The sequence below is a fragment of the Andrographis paniculata genome, unplaced genomic scaffold (assembly GCF_009805555.1).
Source record: "Andrographis paniculata isolate CXL003 unplaced genomic scaffold, ASM980555v1 Contig72END, whole genome shotgun sequence".
Taxonomy (NCBI): Eukaryota; Viridiplantae; Streptophyta; class Magnoliopsida; order Lamiales; family Acanthaceae; genus Andrographis; species Andrographis paniculata.
Window position 1 is genome coordinate 1,227,130 of NW_026137609.1, and position 25,915 is coordinate 1,253,044.

General features: G+C 39.0%; 10 protein-coding genes across 11 annotated transcripts; 4 read left to right on the plus strand and 6 right to left on the minus strand.

Moving 5' to 3' along the window:
• Nucleotides 1-1,597: 1,597 nt before the first annotated feature.
• Nucleotides 1,598-3,771, plus strand: LOC127265256 (alcohol dehydrogenase 3). Its single transcript, XM_051294984.1, has 10 exons — nt 1,598-1,758; nt 1,856-1,992; nt 2,095-2,141; nt 2,225-2,550; nt 2,631-2,713; nt 2,798-2,873; nt 2,965-3,026; nt 3,110-3,205; nt 3,286-3,447; nt 3,540-3,771. Exons 1-10 carry the CDS (start codon nt 1,719-1,721, stop codon nt 3,648-3,650), a joined length of 1,140 nt encoding a protein of 379 aa, XP_051150941.1. The 5' UTR covers nt 1,598-1,718; the 3' UTR covers nt 3,651-3,771.
• On the minus strand, nt 3,666-5,456 carry LOC127265253 (pentatricopeptide repeat-containing protein At3g21470). The gene has a single exon (XM_051294983.1). The coding sequence runs from the start codon at nt 5,341-5,343 to the stop codon at nt 3,775-3,777; it is 1,569 nt and encodes a 522-aa protein (XP_051150940.1). The 5' UTR covers nt 5,344-5,456; the 3' UTR covers nt 3,666-3,774.
• Nucleotides 5,366-6,052, plus strand: LOC127265205 (pentatricopeptide repeat-containing protein At3g29230-like). The gene has a single exon (XM_051294911.1). It carries the CDS (start codon nt 5,366-5,368, stop codon nt 6,050-6,052), a length of 687 nt encoding a protein of 228 aa, XP_051150868.1.
• An 8-nt stretch (nt 6,053-6,060) lies between these two features.
• LOC127265257 (bidirectional sugar transporter SWEET1-like) lies at nt 6,061-7,676 on the plus strand. Its single transcript, XM_051294985.1, has 7 exons — nt 6,061-6,182; nt 6,538-6,588; nt 6,703-6,739; nt 6,829-6,924; nt 7,001-7,280; nt 7,358-7,477; nt 7,551-7,676. The coding sequence occupies exons 1-7, from the start codon at nt 6,113-6,115 to the stop codon at nt 7,674-7,676; spliced, it is 780 nt and encodes a 259-aa protein (XP_051150942.1). The 5' UTR covers nt 6,061-6,112.
• On the minus strand, nt 7,648-8,203 carry LOC127265258 (protein TRACHEARY ELEMENT DIFFERENTIATION-RELATED 6-like). The gene has a single exon (XM_051294986.1). It carries the CDS (start codon nt 8,141-8,143, stop codon nt 7,826-7,828), a length of 318 nt encoding a protein of 105 aa, XP_051150943.1. The 5' UTR covers nt 8,144-8,203; the 3' UTR covers nt 7,648-7,825.
• Nucleotides 8,204-8,759: 556 nt separating this feature from the next.
• On the plus strand, nt 8,760-13,059 carry LOC127265356 (vacuolar protein sorting-associated protein 45 homolog). Its single transcript, XM_051295117.1, has 13 exons — nt 8,760-9,066; nt 9,456-9,657; nt 9,864-9,943; nt 10,038-10,265; nt 10,454-10,579; nt 10,667-10,747; nt 10,843-10,987; nt 11,079-11,257; nt 11,393-11,548; nt 12,081-12,188; nt 12,269-12,390; nt 12,479-12,610; nt 12,766-13,059. The coding sequence occupies exons 1-13, from the start codon at nt 8,977-8,979 to the stop codon at nt 12,824-12,826; spliced, it is 1,710 nt and encodes a 569-aa protein (XP_051151074.1). The 5' UTR covers nt 8,760-8,976; the 3' UTR covers nt 12,827-13,059.
• An 811-nt stretch (nt 13,060-13,870) lies between these two features.
• Nucleotides 13,871-15,358, minus strand: LOC127265302 (uncharacterized). The gene is made up of 3 exons (XM_051295043.1): nt 14,765-15,358; nt 14,490-14,691; nt 13,871-14,397 (listed from the first exon to the last, which is right to left on the minus strand). Exons 1-3 carry the CDS (start codon nt 14,954-14,956, stop codon nt 14,027-14,029), a joined length of 765 nt encoding a protein of 254 aa, XP_051151000.1. The 5' UTR covers nt 14,957-15,358; the 3' UTR covers nt 13,871-14,026.
• An 804-nt stretch (nt 15,359-16,162) lies between these two features.
• On the minus strand, nt 16,163-18,409 carry LOC127265359 (uncharacterized protein C57A10.07). Its single transcript, XM_051295121.1, has 3 exons — nt 17,495-18,409; nt 16,988-17,112; nt 16,163-16,744 (listed from the first exon to the last, which is right to left on the minus strand). The coding sequence occupies exons 1-3, from the start codon at nt 18,111-18,113 to the stop codon at nt 16,427-16,429; spliced, it is 1,062 nt and encodes a 353-aa protein (XP_051151078.1). The 5' UTR covers nt 18,114-18,409; the 3' UTR covers nt 16,163-16,426.
• Nucleotides 18,410-18,630: 221 nt separating this feature from the next.
• On the minus strand, nt 18,631-20,456 carry LOC127265358 (WAT1-related protein At1g43650-like). The gene is made up of 6 exons (XM_051295120.1): nt 20,124-20,456; nt 19,984-20,049; nt 19,494-19,878; nt 19,212-19,370; nt 18,946-19,097; nt 18,631-18,867 (listed from the first exon to the last, which is right to left on the minus strand). Exons 1-6 carry the CDS (start codon nt 20,324-20,326, stop codon nt 18,741-18,743), a joined length of 1,092 nt encoding a protein of 363 aa, XP_051151077.1. The 5' UTR covers nt 20,327-20,456; the 3' UTR covers nt 18,631-18,740.
• A 2,708-nt stretch (nt 20,457-23,164) lies between these two features.
• On the minus strand, nt 23,165-25,915 carry LOC127265272 (trihelix transcription factor DF1-like). 2 transcript variants are annotated; one of them, XM_051295005.1, is made up of 2 exons: nt 25,559-25,915; nt 23,165-24,920 (listed from the first exon to the last, which is right to left on the minus strand). In XM_051295005.1, exons 1-2 carry the CDS (start codon nt 25,783-25,785, stop codon nt 23,597-23,599), a joined length of 1,551 nt encoding a protein of 516 aa, XP_051150962.1. In that variant the 5' UTR covers nt 25,786-25,915; the 3' UTR covers nt 23,165-23,596. The 2 variants fall into 2 exon arrangements, with proteins under 2 accessions (XP_051150962.1, XP_051150963.1); XM_051295006.1 differs by having other exon boundaries at nt 25,078-25,701.

Genomic DNA, 25,915 nt, shown 5'->3' on the forward strand with positions numbered 1-25,915 from the left:
AATGAGGCTGTGACTCTTGAAGCCCCAAAGGCATCAGTGGATGATAAAGAGGCAGCAGCAAAAGCAAATTAATTAATTTGTTTGTTATATATATATATATTATCCTATTTAGTTTCGTGCTGTTAATCTATTTGTATTTGCTGTAATAATCAATATTAAAGTTTCAAGAATATGTTGCAATAACGTATGGTATTGGATCTATCTATGCTGCCTTTGGTGATAAGTAGTAGTCTGTTTGATGGCGCTGAAATTATTACCGTTGAATTTATGGATACGACTAATTTACCAAATTAATATATATATATATATATACATTATAACCACAAGATATAAGCTACAACAACAGATATGACATGAAGAAATATAGTATTATTATAACAAGGGTGAATATATATGTTTGGATTGATTTACAAAATATTCATATAAAGTAAAAATAACAAAAGCACAGGCAAATTAAAAACCCAAAAGTAAAAAATTGATTTTATCTTTTAGATGAATTTTTATAGAATCTATAAAATATTGAAAGTACTTTATAAATTGTCAAAATTACTAAACAAACATGTTAATTTAAAGATTTTATATTTTATATTTTTGTAAAGTAAAAATGTAACTTGACTTCAAATAAATTGTACCTCTACAATTTATCTTAAAATTTATATAAATTATATTTAAAAATATATTGTACAATAAAAATTATATATTTTAAAATTTTCATTTAAATATATATAAATTAAAATACAATTGTACTTTTAAATATTAATCATATATAGATAGGGTTTAACTAAAAAATATAATGTCATTCACCCACCATGCATGCAATATTTTAAATTAATAACGAATTATAAATTAAATTTGGTACGCATGCCCCGCAATATAATTAAATTAAAAGATTTTTTCTTCTGAAAAATAAAGTTGAACAGAGCCTAATGGTACGTTCTTTATGATCGATCGCCACCAATCATTAATTAGGCTATCATCATCTATAGGTACAACAATCAATCAGATGTAAAAATAAAATAACAATTGTGACAAAAGTAAAAACTATTCCAAAAGCACAAGTGATAATTGATTTGTACATGTCGGCCAAACTCCAGATGCAAACTGGTATGGTACTGGTAATACTGGTAATGGTAAGGCCCCACAACTAAAAAGACATACAATATAGATTAGAGAATATATGCATACTATGGGTCTGCTGTTTAGTGGTATTCTTCACATTTGCCATTTTATTACATTCAATAATAAATACATACCACTCTTTGACCTTCCATGAACCTAACCAAGAATTTAAAGGAAATACTACTCTCTCTCTCTCTCTCTCTCTCTCCCAAGTTGCACTTAAATATAGAATGATTGAATGAATTAACTAATGCTGTATTAGCTGTTATGGATGGATTTTACTTTACCAACACACGCACACCATTTTGATCCAAACCAGTGGGAGGCAACTAGCAAGGATGGAGGTTTTAGCATTCCAGGGACTGACGATTTCAAGAAAATTTCATTTGCCAGCATAGGATAGGATCATAGGATCATAGGATCAAACACAAACAAAACCATCAAAACAATAACAGCCAACAGGGTTAACAACTCATCCATCTTGCTTGCACTATAAATACCTTCTTATATTTGAGTTGAAAGTATCATTCCGTCAAACAACAACTCTACCAAATATCAATCTGTTCTTTTCACAAGACTCACTACTCATACACTTGAAGATGACCAACAACACTGCAGGGCATGTGATCAAATGCAAAGGTATGATTATGCTCTTTCAAGAAGCTAAGGGATGATCAAATCTAGCAGTTAGTGTTTTTTGTTCAAGGGTTTTTATTTAATTACTTGTTGGTTGCAGCCGCCGTGGCTTGGGAGGCGGGGAAGCCGCTGGTGATCGAGGAGGTGGAGGTGGCGCCGCCGCAGAAGATGGAGGTCCGGCTGAAGATCCTTTTCACTTCTCTTTGCCACACTGATGTCTACTTCTGGGAAGCCAAGGTAAACTTCTTACTTCATAGCTAAACTAACTGCACTACAGAATCAAGAAATATTAGGGATTCAGTGATCATCAGGGCTCACCTCATCTCCTGATTTCTTCAGGCTCAAAACTCTGTCTTTCCTCGAATTCTTGGACACGAAGCTGCAGGGTAATGAGAGTACTCGATCAGTTCTAGATTCTCATTCATAAACAAAAAAAATGATCTTTTGAGGCCGTTCTATTACCTTGCAGGATTGTGGAGAGTGTCGGAGAGGGCGTGACAGAACTGGCACCAGGTGATCACGTGCTCCCCGTGTTCACCGGCGAATGTGGGGACTGTGCTCACTGCAAATCCGAAGAAAGCAATATGTGCAGCCTGTTGAGGATCAATACTGACAGGGGAGTGATGATCCACGACGAAAAACCTCGGTTTTCAATCAACGGGAAGCCTGTTTATCACTTTGTTGGCACATCTACCTTCAGTGAATACACTGTGGTCCATGTTGGCTGTCTTGCCAAAATCAACCCTCTTGCTCCCCTCGACAAAGTCTGCGTCCTCAGCTGTGGGATCTCCACAGGTATAGAGATTGTTGTACAGATGTCTCTAATCTCTCTGTTTTTTCGATTGAATAATGTTTCTGTCTGCTTGTACTTGTAGGCCTCGGCGCTACATTGAATGTTGCAAAGCCGAAAAAGGGATCATCTGTCGCTGTTTTCGGACTCGGAGCAGTTGGGCTTGCTGTATGTTTCTGATATCTCATTGCTGATAACCTTTGTTTTGTAGGAGAACTCATGTGAATGATCTACCCTTGTTGGTGTTTTCAGGCTGCTGAAGGGGCAAGATTGGCCGGCGCATCGAGGATAATAGGAGTCGACTTAAACTCAGCCAGATTCGAAGAAGGTGAGTGAGTGATTGATGGCAGATAAGTCCACTGGCACATTGGATTGCATTGTTTAGTACTTACATTCTTGTTCGCTGTTCGTCTATGCAGCTAAGAAATTTGGCGTGACTGAATTCGTGAATCCAAAGGACAGTGAGAAGCCAGTTCAGGAGGTCCGTTGATCGATCATTAAGTTGTTCTGGTACACCGATGTTTGGTTTCATCCTGCATTGACAGTTTCTGTGTGTCTGAACAGGTCATTGCTGAGATGACGGACGGGGGAGTGGATCGAAGCGTGGAGTGCACCGGAAACATCAACGCTATGATTTCTGCATTTGAATGTGTTCATGATGTATGCCACCTGAAAACTGGATAGCCTCTTACCACATTAAACACTGATTGATCTGATTTACTTTACTGCTTCGATCACAGGGATGGGGTGTTGCTGTCCTGGTTGGCGTCCCGCATAAAGATGCTGTCTTCAAGACACATCCGATGAACTTCTTGAACGAAAGGACGCTCAAAGGTACATTCTTCGGGAACTACAAACCGCGCAGCGATCTTCCATCTGTCGTTGAGATGTATATGAACAAGGTTAGTGCTGCATCACAATCATCCCTCGGTGAAACAAATAGGCGCGAAAACACTGTAGATTCTTACGATATTTTTTGTTCGTTTGCATTCAGGAGCTTGAATTGGAGAAATTCATCACTCATGAGGTTCCATTTGCTGAGATTAACAAGGCTTTCGAGCTGATGCTCAAAGGGGAAGGACTTCGCTGCATCATAAAAATGTAATGATAAGATATTCGATCAAGAAACTGTCCTAAGATCAATCCATATGTGTGCAAATTTGTTTCTTGTAATTCAGAGTGTTCAGTCTGTTGATAATTCAATAAAATTACCTGCTTCGACACCAGTTTCAGTTTCCTCGAACCATCAGTGCACTGCATCCAGGTGTCTTTTTAGATCCTCTAGTCGAAAATATGTGGCGCATTCCCTCAGCCATCTCCCATTTTTCGGAAGCAGCATAGATGTTCGACAGCTGCACGTAATGTGCATCGTCATGGATCCCGCAATTGAAGCTCACCTTCCTCACCAATTCGAGCACATTGTCTGCCATAACTGTGTCCGAGTGAATTCTACACGCCACGAGCAGAGCTCCAAGGATAGTGTCATTTGGCACCATCGGCATCCCTCTTACTAAGCTGTATGCGTCTTGTAGCTTACCCGCACGCCCCAACAGATCAACAAGACATCCATAATGCTTTACATTGGCTGTCAATCCGTACTTCTTCATCTTCGAGAACACTTCTAAACCATCTTCCACGAAGCCTCCATGAGCACACGCTGACAGAACAGAAAGGAATGTTATGTCATCTGGTTTTTCGCCAGACTCCTCCATCCGTCTAAAGATCTCAATGGCCTCTCTAGTTTGGCCATGGATGGCTAATCCAGCAATCAAACTGTTCCACGTAGCACTGTTTTTCGTCGATATCCCCTCGAATATAAGTCTGGCATTCGCTAGATCCCCACACTTTGCATACATGTCGACCAATCCATTTGAGACGAATACATTCATTCCAATGGAGTTCTTGAGAATCATGTCATGGATTTTCTTACCAAATTCCAACATCCCTGATTGAGCACAGGCTGACAAACAACTAGCCACAGTAACTTCATCAGGCTTGAACCCTGCGTCCTGCATTCTTGTAAAAGATTCCAATGCTTCTTCAGGCATCCCATTCTGAGCATAGCCAGAAATCAAGGAATTCCAATTCACCAAATTCCTCACACCCATTCTGTCGAAAATCTCCCTCGCATTCCCTGCGTCGCCTTTCTTGAAATACCCTGTGATCATCACGGACCACACGTAGAAATTCGTCTCCGTCATCCTCTCAAACACTTCCCTGGCAGCCTCCATATCCCCATTTCTTACATACCCGTCAACCATCACTGTCCAGGTCACCACAGTCTTCAATTCTCCAGGAACTTCATCAAACACCTGCCTTGCCATTGCCGTGTTCCTGTTTCTTGCATACCCATCAATAAGCTCAATCCAAGTGACAGACGTCCTTCGTGTCATTTTCTCGAATAAAACTAACGCCTTGTGCGTATGGCCATTCCTCATGTAGCCTCCAATCATTGCATTCCAGGTGACCGCATTCTTTTCAGAGATTTGATCGAACACCTTGTGGGCGCTCGCTATGTCCCGACACTTACCGTACATATCCACCAAGGATGTCCCCACCATTACATCGCGTTCCACCCCGGTTTTCAAAATTTCCGAATGCAGCATCTGCCCGTAAATTAGCAAGGATAGAGAAGCACAGGCTTTAAGGATTAACGGGATGGCGCTGGTTAAATTCCCTCCTTTGCCGCGACTTTGGGTGTATATCGAAATTGCTGTTTTCGGCTTTTTCTTAGAAATACAGCTTCTAATGGAATAAACCCAGTTGGATGATGGATTTTCGGTTCGAGGGTTCGACATTTGATAAAAAAGAAATAATTCTATGGAGCGAAGAGTGGCGGTTATCTTGCAGAAGTGCAAGAAAGGTAAACAAGTGAAGCAGACGCATGTTCAGATTCTCATTAATGGCTTAAAAGGTAGCAACTTTTTGGCGATCAAGCTTATGACGCTATCTTCGGAATTCATATCTCTTGACTATGCGGCGAAAGTGTTTGACGATCTACGGACACCTGATTTAATTTCTTACAACCCGCTGATTAAATGCTCAATCGGGAGCTCCATTAGAGTCGCAACCACGACCTACAACAGAATGCGCGAGAAGGGCATTTCATCAAACAGTTACACTCTGACGTTTCTCCTCAGGTGCTACGAGTCATTCAACAAGTTTGAATTGGGTGAAAGGGTGCACGGTCATGTTTTGAGGATGGGAATTGCGTCTGGGCTTTTTGTCATGAACACACTTATGGACTTGTACGCCAAATGCGGTGGGAGTTTGGATATTGCTAGGAAGGTGTTGGATGAAATGCCTGAAAGAGACATTGTTACATGGAATACGATGATTAGAACATACATGAGTAATGGTGACATAGATACTGCTGTTAAGCTCTTCGAATCAATGCCGGATAGGAACTTAGTTTCAGGGCTGGCGAAGATCGGGAACATGGAATCGGCTAAAAGAGTATTTCAAGATCGGGAACATGGAATCGGTTGTAGCCTGATACAATGTTGATGAATTTGTTGCTAAAGATACTAAGCATCCTCAACGAAAGGAGGTTTATGGAGCTTTAAAATGTCACAATGTTGGCGTAGAAGTGTGCTTTGGATGATTATAATTTGTGGCCCTAGTTTCTACTCTTCAAGTATGTATGTATTGGATAAACTATGTCCTTATGGGACCATACTTGGTTGATTCAGTTCTGTCTTAGCTTTACAGATTGGTTTATATACTTGAATGCATAGTTTGTATTTAGTTTTATATCTAACTTACCCAAACTAGTTTGGATTAGAAAAATATACTTATCTTACTTATAATTATTTTTGTATTGTTTTTAGTCGGTATTTGAATACGATGCGGTTGGGTTGAGTAAAAACTCCTTCCTTGTCGTGTTTCAGTTCTCCCTCCACGTTGGAGAAAACCGCCATAAAAACGACATCTTTATTAATACTTAGTTTCTGGGGAGTTAATTTCTTCATCTGTAAATTTGTCTTCATCAGGCAAGAAAGATAATATGGAAAATCTTGCACATTTCGTGTTTGGAGTACTTGGTGAGTCTACTTTCATATATGCACTGCTGCAGCAGCCTTAATTCGCTGTGTTCTCCTTCTGATTGATCAAAGGCAGCCAATTTTCTTTTATTTAATTTACTCTTCTTCTTACAGGAAATGCCTTTGCTATGTTTCTTTTCCTATCTCCTCTGTGAGTTTCATTCCATAAACAAACAGACATCTGCATTTATTTCCCATCAAGTTTTTTTGATTGTTCTGTCCTGACGTATTTCTTTCCAGGATTACCTTCAAGAGGATCATCGCGACAAGATCGACTCAGCACTTTTCTGGAATTCCCTACCTCATGACACTGCTCAACTGCCTGCTCTCTGCTTGGTCAATTTCCTCAACTGCCTTTGCAGATTCTTCAATTTTATCTTAACAAATTGACAAACAATTCTTTCTTAACTAGGTATGGCTTGCCATTCATCTCCCCGGACAACCTGTTAGTCACGACCATCAATGGGGCCGGCGCAGCCATTGAGATTCTCTATGTCTTAACCTTTGTAGCCTTTGCGCCGAGGAAGGAGCAGGTCAACATCCTCGGACTCCTCGTCCTGGTCCTAACTGTTTTCGCCGCTGTCGTCGCCATTTCCCTCTTTGGTCTCCACGGCGAGCATAGGCAGCACTTTTGTGGGATCGCAGCCACCATTGTCTCCATATTGATGTATGGATCGCCCCTGACAATCATAGTAAGAATTTTTCTTGTCTTGTTCTTAATTTCCACTTGTTTGTTTAGAATCCTCACTGATATTTTTTTGCAATTCAGAGTTTGGTGATCAGAACTAAGAGCGTGGAGTACATGCCCTTCTTCTTGTCGTTGTTTGTGTTCTTGTGTGGGACTTCCTGGTTTGTGTTTGGCCTTCTTGGGAACGATCCTTACATCGCGGTAAGCGCGCCCTGTCTTTCTTTTTTAATGTCATGTTGTTTTGTTGAATGAATGTGTGCATTGTAACTTGTAGATTCCTAATGGAGTTGGATGTGGATTGGGGGCAGTGCAGCTGATACTGTATGCAGTTTACAGGGGCAATAAAGACGGCGACGACAGGACTGTGGAGATGGAGAAGGGGAGGCCATTGCAGGCTTAATTAATTTGATCAATCGTTGGTGTAATTAATAATGACTTAAGGATGTAATGAAGTAAACAATCCTAGTACAGTGTTGTTGTTCTTGCTTTTATTGTTAGTATATCATCACTTTATTGTTTTTTTTGCTTAGACAAGAAGACACTTTTTATTCATTCTCCTCTCTCGATATCAATATCGCCTCTTGTCTTGATTTCCTTGCTCTCCTCGTTTGTCTCGGCAAAGTTATCTTCGAAATGTTTGTCCTTTTCAACGGACAGGGCCACGGCCTTTTCTCCGCCGGGGCCGCTCACAATGTCCTCCTTCACCTTGAAATGCTCGTCGGACCGGATGACTTCAGTTCCCCGCACTGTCTTCTTCTTCTTGGATTTGATCAAGAACCATGCACCGAAAAAGCACAAGGCAAAGAAGAAAATGCAGCCAAATGAAATGAACAGGATTACGACGATAGAAGAAGAGGAGGAGGCCATTTGGGGATTTTGTCTTAGTTAAAATGTGATGGATGTCCTGTTTTGTTTGGGTAAAAGAGTGTGCTTGCTGTGTCCTTATATTGTGTGTAAGGAAGGAAGGATCCATCCATGTTTGCTTGCAAGAATTGAATGACTTACCTCACATGTTAAGTTAAGATATGGTGTTCTACTTGTAGTAGAGAGCACTCCATTTTCCCTTATTTCGAGGTTTCTCTGCTTAACCAAAACCTTTCTCAATTGCAAGTACAAAACAAACATATCCTTTTGTTGTTCTATAAAAGATATATGGCATTTTTATTAATATTGAAATTAATTATAAATTTATTAAAATAACTTTTAACTATGATTGAAAGTCACTTGAAATTCTATATAATTGTTTTATTTTTAGAAATAAATAAATAGTCCATGATTTTGAATCTATCGTACTTTAAAAATTAATTTTACATTAAAAAAAATAGGAGTATTTAATTGCACAAATTATGACGAGAGTGGACCCATCTGTAATATCATGAGTTTAAATTTGTTGAAATGAACTGAGGACTTTTGAGCAATTTCTTCTAAATACCGAAGCGATTGTGTAATAAGTTGGAAGTACAATCACCTGATTGAAAGAAGGCGATTTTATCTTACCTCTGCCCAGATTACAGATCAACGACGTCGTTTTGTTTCTTCCTTCTTCCTCCTCTGTTCTTCCCGATTCTGATTTCTTGGGACGAATCCTTCTCATCTTCCAATAAGTTGCTGAAGGAAATCCTGTATTATTCCTGATTAGACACGGCAGTGTTCGGATCGCATTGCGAAATAGTCGGAGCGGTTAATTTGAAGAAGAAAGAATGGTGCTGATAACTGCAGTACGGGATTACATTAATCGCATGCTACAAGACATTTCTGGAATGAAAGTTCTCATCCTCGATTCTCAAACGGTATGCATTTTTTTACTCCTCCATTTTTATCACCACCGTAATTGAGGCACTTCCTTGCTTGCATCGACAGTAACTTGATATTATTGTCTTCGATGCACGTTGAGCGGTTTTGTTCTTACACTAAACAATTTTGACAGAAGATTTAGGAATTAAAGATGAACTAAATCAATTTGTGATGGTTAGGAAATGACCTGTGAATTAACCATAGACTAGGAAAGTAGATATCAATTATTTGTGTTAGTTACTTGGAAATACTATGAAGCATGAAGGCCATTAATAATATGAAATAAACCTAAGCTTGGGAAGGAAATGGAAAATTGGAAATGTTAATATGCAATCTATGATCATTGACCTGCACCAACTATAGTTTGAACTTTATTGGATTTCAGGTTAGTATTGTGAGTGTGGTCTATTCCCAATCAGAGCTTCTTCAGAAAGAAGTCTTCTTGGTGGAATTTGTAGATTCCATTTCAATGTCGAAAGAACCCATGTCACATCTCAAAGCTGTTTATTTTCTCCGACCAACTGCTGACAACATTCATCTCCTGCGGCGCCAGCTGGCCAGTCCTCGCTTTGGAGAATATCACCTGTGTAAGAATTCTTTGTCAAACAGTGCATGTATTTAAGTGAACTAGCTTTTAGGAAATCAATTATCCATTGGTGTTCAGAATAGTATTTAGATTTTATTGTGAGTTTTCATTTGGATTTTCAAATTATGGCTGTTGAATGCTCAATGACTCTTTTTACTGGGATTTAGTGTTAGTGAGTGATTAGTGCTCCTTCTGTATGGTTCACAGTTTTCTCTAACATGTTGAAAGACACTCAGCTTCACAATTTAGCAGATTCAGATGAGCATGAAGTTGTTCAGCAAGTCCAGGTAAGTTTGCACTGATGCACGTGCCATTAAATGAATCTTTTGGGTTGAATTTTCAGAGATGAACATTTCCTATAGTTAAATCCTTGATATGCAGGAGTTCTACGCAGATTTTGTTGCAGCTGATGCCTACCACTTCACATTGAATATTGCATCAAACTACATGTACATGCTTCCTGCAGTGGTGGATCCATCAGGTTTACAATGCTTCTGTGACAGAGTGGTTGATGGACTTGCTGCAATCTTTCTGGCGTTGAAACGGAGACCTGTGATTCGTTATTCAAGGACATCTGATGTTGCCAAAAGGATAGCACAAGAAGCACTAGTAAGACCCCTGATGTCACATTCCGATTCAGAACAGCTCTGCTTTTTAAGAATACCATTATGTTATCATAGTTATCCTCTTATATTTGATATTCCTACTGTACGTCATTCTATAAATTTTGCTAAGTCTTGCTAGTTTTAAAGGCACTTCATAATTTATCGAATCTGTATGATTTTTCATTTTTGCAGAAGCTGATGTACCAACAGGAAAGTGGGCTTTTTGATTTTCGTCGGTCGGAAGTTTCTCCCTTATTGCTCATAGTTGATAGACGGGATGACCCCGTAACGTCCCTGCTCAATCAATGGACATATCAGGTTATAATCTTTCTCCATGAGGGATAATCTTTTCCCAATATGGTCTGCATATTAAAAATTGCAGCACATTAATTTGGTGATCTGTAGGCAATGGTTCATGAACTGATTGGTATTAAAGACAATAAAGTTGATCTGAGAAACATTGGAAAGTCATCAAAGGATCAACAGGTTGGTTTTCTATTTCCACCTACCTTTCTTCTCAAACTTCGCATATTCTGTTTGTGGCAAAATTTTGAATTTCATCTTGTCATTCATGATCTTAGGAGGAGGTTGTACTATCTTCTGAGCAAGATGCTTTTTTCAAAGCCAACATGTATGACAATTTTGGAGATATTGGAATGAATATTAAAAAAATGGTGGATGATTTTCAACAAATTGCAAAAAGCAATCAGAATATTCAGACCATAGGTAAGCTTTCAGTCCCATGTTCTGTTTATTTTGTTATGTTCTTGATTTTTGCGACTGTATCAAATATTTTGATTCATTTGGTTTTGTGCAGAGGATATGGCTAAATTTGTGGACAACTACCCAGAATACAGAAAAATGCATGGCAATGTTTCCAAGCATGTGACGTTGGTTACTGAAATGAGCAGGATTGTTGAAGAACGGAAACTAATGCTAGTTTCCCAAACAGAGCAAGATTTAGCTTGCAATGGTGGGCAAGGAGCTGCATTTGAGGTAATGCTATCTTTTTTACTCTTTCTGCTAAGCTTGGTATTAGAATACTTGCAATCACTTTTATCAGATACCTTCTGTCGTCCTGATATTTGATTAAGATATTCTGTGTAATTCTTGAGGAGTCTTATTATGCAGGCTGTTACAAATTTGTTGAATAATGAAAATGTCTCTGATGTTGATCGTCTACGCTTGGTCATGTTGTATGCATTACGATATGAGAAAGAAAGCCCTGTTCAACTGATGCAGTTATTCAACAAATTGGCATCACAATCTCCTAAGTATAAACCAGGGGTATGTGATTTTCAAGATTTTAGTTTTACAATATAGAATGATTGCCCTATGTGTGAAACTTTGCTTGTACGTTCTTGAGATTTTTTTACTGTCTTGGTTCTACCATTTTACTATACCTGTTACTGTCAAATTGCCTTCTTTTTTCTCAAATTCTGGCAGCACCTATTGATTGTTTTGTTCCCACTCACATTTGAAGATGTCTGGATGTGGTGGGGTGGGGTTTTTGGAAGGGGTTGGCCCCGGACTGGCAGTGGGTGCTTTTACGACACTCAAACATAGTATCAAAAGCTTTAGTTGGTCTATTTTCCTTTAGAAAAGTATTGTCGTGACATCATTGAGTATTAAAGAACCAAAGCCCAGAGAGGATGGTTAATTTTATTGTCTATTCAATATTGAAAGTTACCTTCTTTCATTCATTTGCTGATGCTGATGCAACATTTCTCCCCATGGTTTGGCTAAATTGAAAAGGCTGCTCTTGTTTTGACCTGATAATGCTAACTTACGCCTAACCTTCTATATGTTGGGTTGGCAGCTTGTGCAATTCCTACTAAAGCAAGCTGGGGCTGATAGAAGAACTGGGGATCTTTACGGAAATCGAGATCTGCTTAACTATGCACTTAACATGGCTCGCGGCCTCAAAGTTTGTCCATTCATCCTTCCATCCATTTGTTCCCTAAAATCAATGCATTTGGTGCTCAAATAATTTTCTTGATTTGTCAGGGTGTAGAGAACGTTTACACCCAGCATCAGCCTCTGCTAACTCAGACAATGGAGAGCATTATCAAGGGGCGTTTGAGAGACATTGATTACCCTTACATTGGAAATCATTACCAGCAAGCCAGGTGTGATTTTTAAATATATGCTCCCCATGAATTAAATCCATAATGCTTCAATATACTTGACCCTCACCAGTATATATTTCTTTGTCAGGCCTCAGGATGTGGTAATTTTCATTGTTGGCGGGACTACATATGAGGAGGCACGTGTTGTTTCTCTACAAAATTCTACAAACACTGGAATACGATTCATCCTTGGCGGCTCTGCAATTCTCAATTCAAAGAGGTTTGTTAGATTCTGATTATGTGGTCTTCCCCAGAGATTTGGCACATAACAATTAATACAAAGGCACTAAAAGCTACATTTCTTGAACTTTTTCATTCTTCAAAGTTCAAATCAGTCAAAGCATATTGCATTTTCACTGTATGGCAAACATGTAGGTTTTTGAAAGATCTCGAAGAAGCCCAAAGAGTTGCGAGGACAAGCTCTAATGTGATTTGAGAAACCAGGTACACGGCACCTCACCTCCTTGAAGACTTGTAAATTTTCAGCATGTAGAGTTTTCGCATATTGTATCGAAACTGTAAATGAGCCCTGGAATTCTGCGCTTATCTGTTTCGCTTCGCCGGGGGAAGAGAAGAAGTTTTGTTAATTGATCCACACTGTTAGATCCAAAGATTAGAAAGTCTTACAGGTTGCAAAATATATATGTTTCTTATGAATGTTTAGATATATATATATATATATATGTAGTGTGCAATTGCATTTCTTGATTGTATGTCCAATTCTTTCCATACTTGGCAGCAGAACAAGATCTGTCTTGATCTAAATCAATGAATACTGCTGATTTTATTTTTAGAAGACATTCTTGACATTATGCCTGCAAATTATTATTGGGTCTCACTGATGCCACCTGTGGAACAAGTCATTAGGTAATTATTTACATTCTCAAGACTCATACCAGTATGCATCTCCCAAGTCAATGGACTTGGTCAAATGACATTTTTTATTTCTACTGCAATTATCACTGCAACATTATTGTTACATTATCTAAAAACAAGCTTGAAAATGAAAGAGAGCAATTGATACTTTGGACTGTTGTTCAGTTACAAATGAGTGGCCAAAATAGATGCAATAAGTAGCAACTATAACAACAACAATAGCAAATCATCTTAAACTAATGGAATTATTGCAAGGAAAAAGATTAATAATTGATAATGATCTAGGAGACTTTTTAGGCAGTTTGCAGAAATCATTTCCTAGCCTGCCAAAAATAATTCAAACTTCTAAACTAAGAGTGGATAAGAAAGTTGACCTGTAGCAATAGATTTTGGCTGTACATTACCTGACAAATTTCAGCCCATTGGATATTCTAACTTGAAAGTCAAGTAACTCATTGAATATTAAATCCGATTAAAGTTGGGGCCCTCATTCGTGTTTGTTTCTATATTTTATCATCAAGAATGGTGTTCTTATTAAAGGACATTCGTGAGGCTCCATTAGAACTTAACTTGCAAACTTCATCTTTAATCTTACATATACTACTAAGAGAAAAGAAGCAAAATTTTATTAAAACCACATGATAGTAGGAGATAGAAACCCCAAAATTTCTCAATAACACAGGCCCATTTTCAAAACTTGAAAATAATACATACATATTATATATATATATATATCTTTCATCCATGATTATGATTATGATCATATATTGTATGATGAGTGATGGTGGTGCAGGTTCATGATCTGAGAAAATGGAACCCTTTTGCAGTTTTGTGAAAGCCACTTGGAGTGCATGTAAGTGGCTTTCCTCCATGGGGGGATGTGGAGTCCCTTCTCCTTAAGGGACTGTTTGGCTGCAGTGCAGATCAAAGAGACCAGTTTCTTCAACTTATCCTCAGTGCCCACAAATATCAAAGGCAGTGCATTTGTGAGTTCTTGGTAGGCCTGTGTTGGCCTTGCCACTTCAAACTGTGTCCGGAAATCTATGTCCACTATCAGCCTACTCATCACCTCTTTGCTCCTGTCCTTGATCATCACTTCTACATACTCATAATCGCCCCTAAATTGGAAAACTTGTGGAAAGTTGCAAGCAAAAACCCATTTTCAGTTTTCAATCACAGATATGAAAAAGGGGACTACTGATCTTATCAATAATATAGAATACCTGATGGGGGGCCAAAGGGGGTGGACCAAGAAGTTCTGCAAAGATGGGCTTCATAGTTGTCCATTTCGAATCTATACACAATCCAGTTCTTTAGCTTGCTGATATTGTTGTCCATGGTCATGGATGATTCTTTGTCCTTCAAGTAGAACAAGATTTTTGCATAAACCTCAGTTTCAGCATCTGGGGTTTCTTCCAAGATCTCCTGAAACCATAAATGATGATCATCAAAAAAATTGGCAAGAAGACACGCAGAGAGATCGAACAGATGAAGAGACCTCCAGAAAGAAGTATGAGGGGTTGTCATCAAGGTGAAGGGATTGTGAGGAGGGATGAAAAAGGAAAGAATCTGTTTTGACAGCTGATCCAAACTCAATATAGTCCATAATCATTTGGGAAAGCTTTTCATCTTCTGAGATGCTCATGATCTTCCTTTTCTTTTCTTTCCTTGCAGGAAGAGAAACTTTCATACAACACTTAGGATTGTCTGCCCTTTGCTTTTCTTTTCTTTTGTTGTGGTCGTGTCATTATATATATAATGAAATGAAGAAAGAAGTATAAAATAAAAATACTTACATAAATAGTGTGTACACTACTACTACTACTACTACTACTACTACTACTTGTACAGTATAATACTCCACTACTATCTTCTTCTGCTGACCGAGTAAAGGATTACAGTAATTATTATTATTATTATTATTGTGTGCAGTGTGCCTCAGAAGCTTCAGTTGTAAAGAGTTGCAGCAGCTGCTTCTTTTTATTATATCTGGCATCGCTGGGCTCTAGGTCATTATTTGCCCTCTGATAAATCTTTCAAACTCCATGGACCACAGCACCGAGAATGGTTTTCTTCTTCTTTTAAGCATTCCTCTAATTTGTTTTCGAGTTAATTAACTAAAGATTGTCAATCTTACTAAAATGCTACTACACTACAATGTCACATATGTTGAAATGAAATCATGTATTGACATTGTTTGTATTTTATAAGCAAGCATTCAACAAAACCGTATTGTGATTTTTTATTCACTTATCAGGTAGGTGTACGGTAATTAATAATGATAATCACGATGAATGTAAGGAAAGGAAGGAAGAAGAATATCAGAGTGCCTTTCTGTGATGTGATGTAGATATGTTTGATTTCCAGTATATACTACTATACTGTCTGCTCTGATCCCATCATAAAATCTAATTTTAATTTTTTTTAATGAATATTAAAATTCCTGAAAATTTTGTCAAGACGTGACCGTTTTGGTTTGGTTCAGTGTTTTTTAGTGCTGGGCGGGTCCAACTCATTTTCAATTTGGGCCGTGGGCCCAACCATCACAACGGTTCCCCTCTATATAAAGATTTGGTCTGAAAGAGAACTAGGATTATATCCCCTCAAACTGCAACCTACAAACACTACTTAAATCTTCAATAATTTATTCTATTGTTTCCACCAAGACACAGATTATTGATTTCTTGCAAACCAACATATAGGATCAAAATACAATTTTCAGAAAGTATTCTCTATAACAAATTTGAAACGATTGTCCCAAGTTGTGAAACTCAGTCCTATTATTCAAAATTCTCCAAGAGTTAGTTCTATGTTGCACAATACATGTTGGTTGTATGTATAATGTATTGATATGCTGATGCCGATGCTGATGCTGATGCTGAAGAGAAGCATCATAATCTTCATGTCTAAATAAAAGACTGATAGATCAATAGATAGATAAATAACTCATCCTCTATAAAGTTGTTAAGACAGGCAGCTCATTTTCCATTTTTCACAGGGAATGTAAGAAGACACAGGTGATAAGCCCAACCCTAAATCTAAATTTCCTCATAGACTCATCATTGTGGTATCTTTTTCTACAATGTTGTGTTTCACAAATTTCTCCTAAAATCCCATCAAGGGAAGATATATATATATATATATATATACATATGATAATTTAATCCCAAGGCAACCAGCCTGGGTATGGGGCAATTCCACAATACCTGAACAAGCTCCCAATTTCTGGACATCCATTTGGGTATGGGATTGACCGGTGAAAAGGATCCCGACCAACTTTTTTGTGGCGTAGCGAACCTAAACATCCATAAGGATCCTCCTGAAATTGAGCCCTCACCAAGGCTTCGCCTTTTAGTGCAGCTTCTTTTGAATTGTGGGATGAGGGGGTTCCCACATAGAAGAATCTTGACTCAGGAAATCGGATTGCTGATCGGTGTAGATGAACAAATCTCTCCTCCTTAAAGTCATATCCTACAACCTGAGTAGAAACAAAATCAACCAATTATCTATAGATCATATCCTTATTAGGGTCACACACCCCCAAAAGTTTTTAATACAACATACACAAGACAGCAAGCAAGCTTTGGCAATAAGTCTATTAAGTCTAATGCTATCTGTGATTTTCTGGAGATACAGAACCACAACATATTTGTGACTAAATAACTTGAGTGAATCCACAAATATCAAATTACAGGAGAAGAGATTATGGATATTGGCTTACGGTTATATTGTGGGGATATGCACCAGTAAGCTCCCGGAAACGGCATATGCTGAAGATAAGATTCTCAAAACTATCTCTGGCGTGTTCTTCAGTGAGTGCTCTATCTCTAACACTGTCTCGTTTCCCTTAAGAATGTCAATACAACAATACATGGTAAGTATACATATATTACCATTTACCAACACTTGTATTTCTTGAAATCTACATGGCTCTGTTCAATCATTTTCAAGGCAATATGAACCAAAATTACTCAAAGAAGGTGAACATATCTTTCCACTATTAATGTCTAAAAGTTCTTAGCACATTTCAGGTCACCCCCCAAAAGGATATGACCAAACTCAATCTATTCAAGATTTCTTAGCTAATTTGTCATTGCCTACTTATCAAGAATCAATTCTTTATTATCATTCCCAACAGAGGACAAACTCAACCATTAGCATAAAAGCAAACAGCATTGAATCATTCAAAAGAATTCACCAAAGGCAAATCAATCAATAAATCGCTCACCAAACCATTGTTTTGACTCGGCGACGATCCAATAACTCTGTGCTTCGCTGCGGGGGCCGGCATCCTTCCTCGTCTCTCCACCGCTAAACAACAACAATGTGTCATCATCATTGGCTGCAGCCTCCACTCCCTTGTGTATATGAGTCACAAATGTTGCAGCTTGGCCTGGATGCTTCTGGTATGGCTCCAAATACCAAGCATCCTCCTTCTCAACCTTCTCACAGCTACTGCTCGTGTACACTGAATGCCCGGCCACCATTACAAGATTCCTGTACTTGGCAAAAGGGTAACTACCCATATTCATCTCAAACTTCTTGTAACCAGGCATCACATTGAACTGGCCACTGTATACTGATAATACAAGGAGGACTATAATCCCAACAGATAGGCTGATCAACAAGAGCATGAAAGGATGAAGCTTGTAGTAGTGCTGAATTGCACATCCCAATGATTTGATCATTCTCGGGGGGTTGTTTTTGGGCTTTCTGGATTTCTTATCAGTTCCGGATTCTAGGTCAAAATCGCCTCTGGGATAGGCTTGGAATGACTTGGGGCTGTTGCTGAACCCAGATGAGTAGTTTGTCTTCATAGATTTTTCGATCCAAATTAGGGATCGCATCAAACAATTGAAGGAACCAAGAACGACACCAACAACATCACAGAATTTCAATCGCACAATAATTCAGATAGAGAGATTCGATAGGCGAAGGAGAGGGGAGAAGAAATTCATGGAGAACAATGCGGATCAAGAATCCTAATCAAGAACCACGAAGACGCACATCAGTCAAGCATATGAATGAATTCAGGACCTGAAATATAACCATTATTCGGGCAACGAAAACCCTAAATCCAACCTAAGAAAAAAAAAATCGAAGGAAGACTCGGAGGATCAGTCTGAATCATGATGTATTCTCAATGACAACAATCAAGGTCAACTCTTCAACTATATATGTATATGAATGATGTTGAAATTTCGAAATGGGCCTAATCAATCTTGGGTTGGTAGTGTGATCTTCACGATCCTGCCCAATAAGCCCAATGCACAGAAAGAGTTATGTATATAGTGATAGTGGTGTAAGAAAGACGAGCATAAAAGGAGAATGAAAAAGATATACATACACAGCCATTCCACCACATAAAAGCAAGGCTCAAACTTGAAAATAAAGACGATGATGTCTAATCTCGAGAAAAATAAACAGCAGGCGCAAATGCTCAAAATTATGCAAGATACAATCACTTGTCACTACTACACATCTGTTGTGTCCTCCTCCTTCTCCTCACCATCATCATTATTTGGTTCCTGTTTGGGCTCTCTGTTCTTCCCCCACAGCACGAAGTAGAGGCCCCCCACAAGCAGCGTCATTCCACACAAACTGCACCACATCAGAGTATCATTAATTACCATGCCTGATGAATGAAGATGATGATGAGTGAGTGAGTAAGCCAGCGACCTGCCCAAATGGAGTGTTTCGTTCCATAGGAAGGCTGATAGAATGGCTGTAATAATGAGTGCCAATGGAGTGAATGTGGCCGTGAAAAGGGGGCCTTTCTTCTCCACGCTCCACACTTGTAGCCAATAGCAGACACCAGTCACTATTACACCCTGCGCCAGTCATCACCATCATCGATCAATCTTAAATTAATTAATTCGTTAATTAGTAATTAAGCTCATCAGATCAGATTCAGTAGTAGTAGTAGTAGTAGACAATTGACATACACAATACGCGACGGAGAAGAGATTCATGTCCCAGTGAGGTCTCCACGACGACATGTTTCTTTCCATGGCCAACCCCCAAATTGTTGTCTGAATGCAGCTGCACAGACACTGCAGCAGTGTAAGCCTCACTTTCGCTGGGTATTGCTTCACCAAATGGGCCTCAATCAAACAAACAAACAAACAAACCATCGTCAATGAAGAAAAAAAAAAAGGTAAGAATGAATGGAAATGAGATAGGAGTGGTGGATCATGGATGGATGAGGTCATCAGTCATCACCTCACCTGCATGACTAGCCAGGAAGCCCAGGTGGTGTTGGCCGCCAGCATGAGCAGACAACCTTGTATCCACTTGTAATTGGATTGATCATGTCTGTTCACAGTTGGGTGGGTAGTAGGACTGTTCATCTGGTGATGAAATGAATGAAGATTAAGTGGTTTCAAGAGGGGCCCTTTACCAAATGCAAATAGCATTGCCCCGGAGAGGCTCAGCCCTGACCCCACAACTTTGAGGAATCCCGCCAGCTCCCTTATTGCAACTGATCTTTCGATCCTCAAGATCATGGCAATGAGAAAGGTGAGTGCAGGGATGGTGTTAATGCTAGCAGAAGCAAATGTTGCCGTCACGTAGTTCATTGCATACGCGTACAGATTCAAGCTCAAACTTATCCTGAAGTCACCATTCATCAATCAGTATATATATATATGATTAAATTGATCATCTAAATATATATATAAATGAAAAAAACTTGAAAGAAAGAAAGAAAGAAAGAACCCAATCAAAGAGACGAAGAAGATCTTCCCCAATATCCTGCACGACAACGGATCAGCTTTCTTGTCCCTGACAGTTAATGAATTAATTAAGGGCGGTTGAGTTTTGAGTTCAGTGCAGTGCAGTTAGTACTTACTAGCTACCTGTGGAGGAAGAAGGCGAATGGAAGCAAGGAAAGCGTAGCAAATGCCTGGCGAAAAGCCACAAACACAAAAGGGCTCATTCCTCTGGAAATTGCAGCCTTGGAGAGCATGGCCATGCCTGCATATATAAACTGCACAAAAATCATAATCAGATAAGCTTTTCTCTCCGTCTTCACACACCACCTGCACAACTCCTTCGCCATGGGATGGATATTCCGAGTATTATTTATTTTTATTTTTACTTTTCACTACACAAACACACACACACACACTCACTCACTCACTCTGCATGAAATGAATTATATTTATATACACAATAGTCAGGTAATTAAGGCAAACAAGAATCTGACATATCCCTCCATTTCAGCACTAAAACTAGTGCTGATACATATATATATATATATATATATGCTATTTGAGAGAAACAAAATGCAATGGAATGAATGACTGACTGACTGACTAATGGCGGAAAAAGTATGACAAAAAGACTCACTTCAGTGTCCGTACGCCAAAGCTTATATGGATGAATGTGTCAGCACTAATTAGCACTAGTTTACTTTTCTTGGCTGCATCTGCATATCCATGTATTTATTAATATTACTATTAATTTGGTGATCCATCATTAATTAGACAACACCCATTTCTAGACAATATAATCATCACTCTTTTTTTTAATTTTGAGAATATTTATATCTAGATATGGAGTTTTAAATAATGCTCAAGTATTTTTAAATAAGAATATTCAAAATAAAAATGAAGAAACAAGAGAATGATACATGGACAGCCACAGATTATATATCGCAGGCCCAAGTTAAACCAGACAATTAATGAAGAAAAGTTTGGAGCTTTAGAGAAATTAAAAGGCATTATATTGTTGGATTAAGCCATCGATCTTGTTTCAAGATTACAAAGCTTAGGCTTCCCTTTCCCTGTCTGAACCCTGCAACATTATATTCGACCAAGAACGGAACATAACCAATTGTGATTGTCTCCTTCATTTCTTTTAATAACATGGTTTTGCAGCAAGCGTTTGGCATTACTAATGTTGCATGGGGTGTAAGGACGGGAGTAAAAGACCCGTATCTGAGACGTGGCTCGTCGACGTGGTCGAATCGGGCAACGGAATAGTCCTCCCCGACTGTTGTCGACGGGGACAGATCGGAACCACTCGGCGGTGGGAAGTCGAGGGACTTTGCATATTTATAAAATATAGAATTTGACTAATTTAATATATATATACTAACCTATTTTTTTAATGTATTTAGTTTGTACGTAAAGCTTATATCTAATTTCGATCTCGAATCCAAGGTAAGTAATTATAAGATTATTCTTTGTTTTCCATTCATATATACTAATGTCTATTTTATATTTTTTTTTAGATGGATACGAGAGGCAGTGATCGGATGATCGGACGACCGAAAACATAATAGGGAGTAGTTCGTCATTTCTTTTTTACATTTATGCATTGCATCTATTTTAGCATCTTGCATACAGGAAGGCATATAATTATTTTTAAGTCCCGGGACTTTCATTATTTAATTTTGTTCCTAAATTTTATACTAATTTATTTTTTAGTGCTTTTAATTTGTAGGTAAAACTTGTATTGAGACTAAATGATCCACAAAGATCTTTCAATCTTGATTTCAAATTCAAGATAAGTGGTTTTAATATTATTTTTTGCATATAGACTAATGTCTATTAATTTTTTTTATATGCATACGAGACGGAGTGGCCGGATGATCGAAAACATAATAGTAAGTAGTTTGTCATTTTTTTTTACATTTATACATTACATTTATTTTAGCATCTTGTATATAGGAATAGAATTATTTTTATGCCCCGGCACATTAATTTTGTTTCTAAATTTTATACTAACTTATGTTTTAATGTTTTTAATTTGTAAGTAAAATTTATATGAAGACTAGAGTATCTCCAAAGATCTTTCAATTTCGATTTCAAATACACTCCCTCCGTCCCAGAATTATAGTCTTAATTGGGTTGGGGACGAGATTTAAGGAATATTGATATTATATTGGTAGTTGGTAAAAAGTATAGATAAAATTTTTTTTGTCCTTGTGAGTGTATTATTGTAAAAAGTAGCGGCAATTATGTAATAAAAATGAAAAGTAGAGGTAATTTTACGGTGATATGGTTATTTATGAAAATAAGACTATTGTTTTGAGATGGATAAAAATGGTAAAAAAGAGTATTGTATTGTATTAGGACGGAGGAGGAGGGAGTATTATTTTTTAGTGGGATCACTATTGGGAATGCGTATTAATTAGTAGGATGGTTGCTTCATTGCATTATAGTCAAATCACATCACATTATGAGACATATTTTTTTATATTATTTAAAAACATATTTACGAGATGCTTTTATAGGTTATTATCATGTATGATTAGTTTGTGGTGCAATTGTATTATAGTATTATATTATATTAATCATAAGATGATGTTCAGCAGCTATATCTATTATATTGCATGTAATTAGTACAAATTGGGCTTTTTATTCTCTCTTGCTGGGTGGGTCGGGTCATATCACGAAATATTGTAATAATCCAAACTATCCAAGCCCATAAATGTGTGATGGAAATAATAATAATAATAATAATAATAATCACCCTCTTTAGAATTATTTCTGGTTTTGGATAAGTACGACCGAGTGATTTATAAAAGACACTGTGCACCACAACACTTGCGTTCCCCCGCGAATATCTGTTTTTTCTTGGATCCTGACCGTTGGATCGGAGGGCTCACAAAGTCATCTCAGCCGTTTAATTAAATGGCGCCGTGGCATTCCAAAAGTCAAAAGGATGTGGACTTATATGAATTTCTTGTAATTGTAATTGCAATTTATTGCCTTCCCTACTTTCATTTTTGGTCATTTCCATTCAATTTTATTACTGCATCCCATGACAACGAGAATTAATTCCATTCCATTCCATGATGTAACAAATTAAATTTATTACACTCCCTTTATATTTCAATCTTAAAAAAAAATAATTTAAACACCAATCCCAAAAGTTAAAAAGGAACAAATGAAATCAAATTAATATTGACCCCTCACAATTCTGCAATTTTTCACTTTTGACACATTCACCCACCCTATTTACTTCTGTCTTTCTAAAATAATTAATAAATAAATTATAACAGTATATTCAAATTAAAAAATATCTAACCTCACATATACCTATACACATACATATACATATAATAATAATAATAATGATAATGATAAATAATTCAGAATTCACAATGACTGCTCTCCATCCATCCATCCATCCACCACGTCCCCGTCCGTCTGAGGCGGGTCCGGGACCGGGGCGCCCACCATGTGTTGCCTGTCTTCCAGATTTAATCACTGTCCGATTGCCATGCCCGCCAGCGCGGTGGCTGGCCCCGGCCCCGGCGCTGTCTGTTTCACCTCACTCCACCATCATTTTTAATTTAGTCTCTCTCTCCTTTAATTTCTCACTCCGCCGACGACGGCTGCTTGTTTGTAATTGCGCCCATCTCATATCCATCTCTGACTTGGACGTCTTCTCCTGCTTCTCCTTCTCCTGCTTCTTCTTCATCTTCGTTGTCGCGGTCGTGATCGCTGTGTGCTTGATCGGGCATTGAAGAATCCGGCGGCGGCTGCGGCCATTGCTGCTCGGGGCGAGCCATTATCGGCGGCGAGTTATCGGAGCTGGCCCTTTCACGGTATAGGGCGTCGAGCTGATGGAAGTATGGGCAGGTTTTGGAATCCTCGGGTCTCCTCTTGCTGCTCTCCTTCACTTTCTTGAAGTACTTGTTTATGTTCTCCCATTTCTCCTTGCACCTCTTTGAGCTCCGGTTGAACCCTAATTTCGCCATGGCGCCGGAAATCTCCTCCCACAGCGGACCTTTCGGACCCGTTTCTTGGTACGTGAGATCCATACTTTTTCGGAGATTAATTAGGGCTTCCACTTCGACTTTCGGCCATCGGGAGGGCCCTGGTGAATTAATGCGCCTGATTTTCTCTACTTCTGTGCCGGAGGTTTTAACAGGCGGCGGAGGAGGAGCGGCGTGGTTTGATGGGGGAGGCAGCGGAGGAGGAGGAGGAGGGCGGGGAATATCTGGGTTGCGGAGGCTGATTGGAATTTGAATGTTGTGCTGATCTGATATCTTGTGTAAGAAGGTGATCACGGCGGCATCCTTGGCGGCGGCCATGGATCTCTCCTGTGCGAGCAGTTGGTGCTCGCGGTTCAATCGTGACCGTTCCTGCAATCTCCAGGCCTCTTCTCTGGCCGTCCGATCGCGTTCGCGTTTCTCCAAGGATTCTAGAAACGTCTTGTGCAGCTCCTCTTGCTTTTGCACCACGTCTTTCATTAATCTCTGGAAGAACACCTTCCATTTCCTCTTCTTCCCCCTCCGCCGCTGCAAATCCTCATCTGAAGAAGTCGATGAAGACGACGTCGTATTGGAGAACAGGCTCGCCGGCGCCGGCGGATGCGAAGGCTGGATTTGCAGCGGATTAGAAAAATTGAGAGTCGGCAGCACCATACTGACGGGATTGGGACTATTCGACGATGAAACAGTTGAATTCGGCACGACTACTGTCGCCATTGACGACGGTGCCGCCACTGACGCCGCTGCTGTGCTCGGCGGCGGCGGCGCATTTTCTAGGGCTGTTAATTGATCGAAAAAGCGGTAGGTTTTGCCATCGGATTTTGAGGATCTCCCATCTTTGGTTCGCTTATGGTATTTGTACAGATTCTCGAATTTCTCCTTGCATTTCTTGGCGCTTCGTTGAAATCCAAGCTCCGCCATTTTCCTGTATGTTAACATCGTCTACTTCATCATCTCATTACATCACAACGTCTTCAATGTTGAATGAACGCAAAATCGTACAGTAAATAATCAAAGCCGATGATTTAATGCATTTATATATACATAAAAATCAAGATTGAAAGGGAAAGAATCTACTGAACCGATGGAACCAGGGCAGACGCAATCCAGCTATGCATTCAAATGATTGTAGAAGATGAGGAAGAATATGAAATTAGAATTATATATGTGATGGATTTGGATTTGGATTTAAATTAAAAAAGCGATTCTTTTTAGCATTCAAGTTTGGTTGTTATTTGCTATAATTAGCAACAACGTGCCGAAACCAAAAGTGCCAAACCCCAAAATTTGTTATCTACACACACCACACATATATATGAAACTTTTCAGAGTCTGAGAAAGAAGGTCCTAGATAGCAGATGATAGATGAATTCTTTTGAATCTAGCTAAGTGGAAGAGAAAACCCTTTAAATTAATAATTCAAAATCACCATCCACAGACTACTTAATTGATCTCCGCCGAATTCAAGAAACGATATTGACTAGTGCATCTGAATAATCCGGTCGACTACAGCGGTGGAGATACATACATACATACATACGTGTATATATATATATATATCACCTGGAAACTTCTTCCCATAATGGACCTTTGAGACTGGAGTCTCTGAAAACCCCATCCATCTCCGACCTAATTTTCAGCAACGCCAGAGTTTCCTGCCTCGGCCACCGGTTCCCTCCTCCGCCGCCGGGGACGGAGCTGGAAGCAGCGCCGATTTCGCTGCTGCCGCCGCCGCCGCTCTCGTGCGCATCGGCGCCGGAGTTGTTTATGAGGCCCGAAACGCCAATCATGACAGAATTGGGGATCAGAGACTCTTTCCAGGCAGGCAATTACCAGCAGTACATATATATAATATATTTATGTATCACAGAAATAAAGGGATGGGTGAATTTTGATTAGATTGGGAGGGGAGGGGGAGGG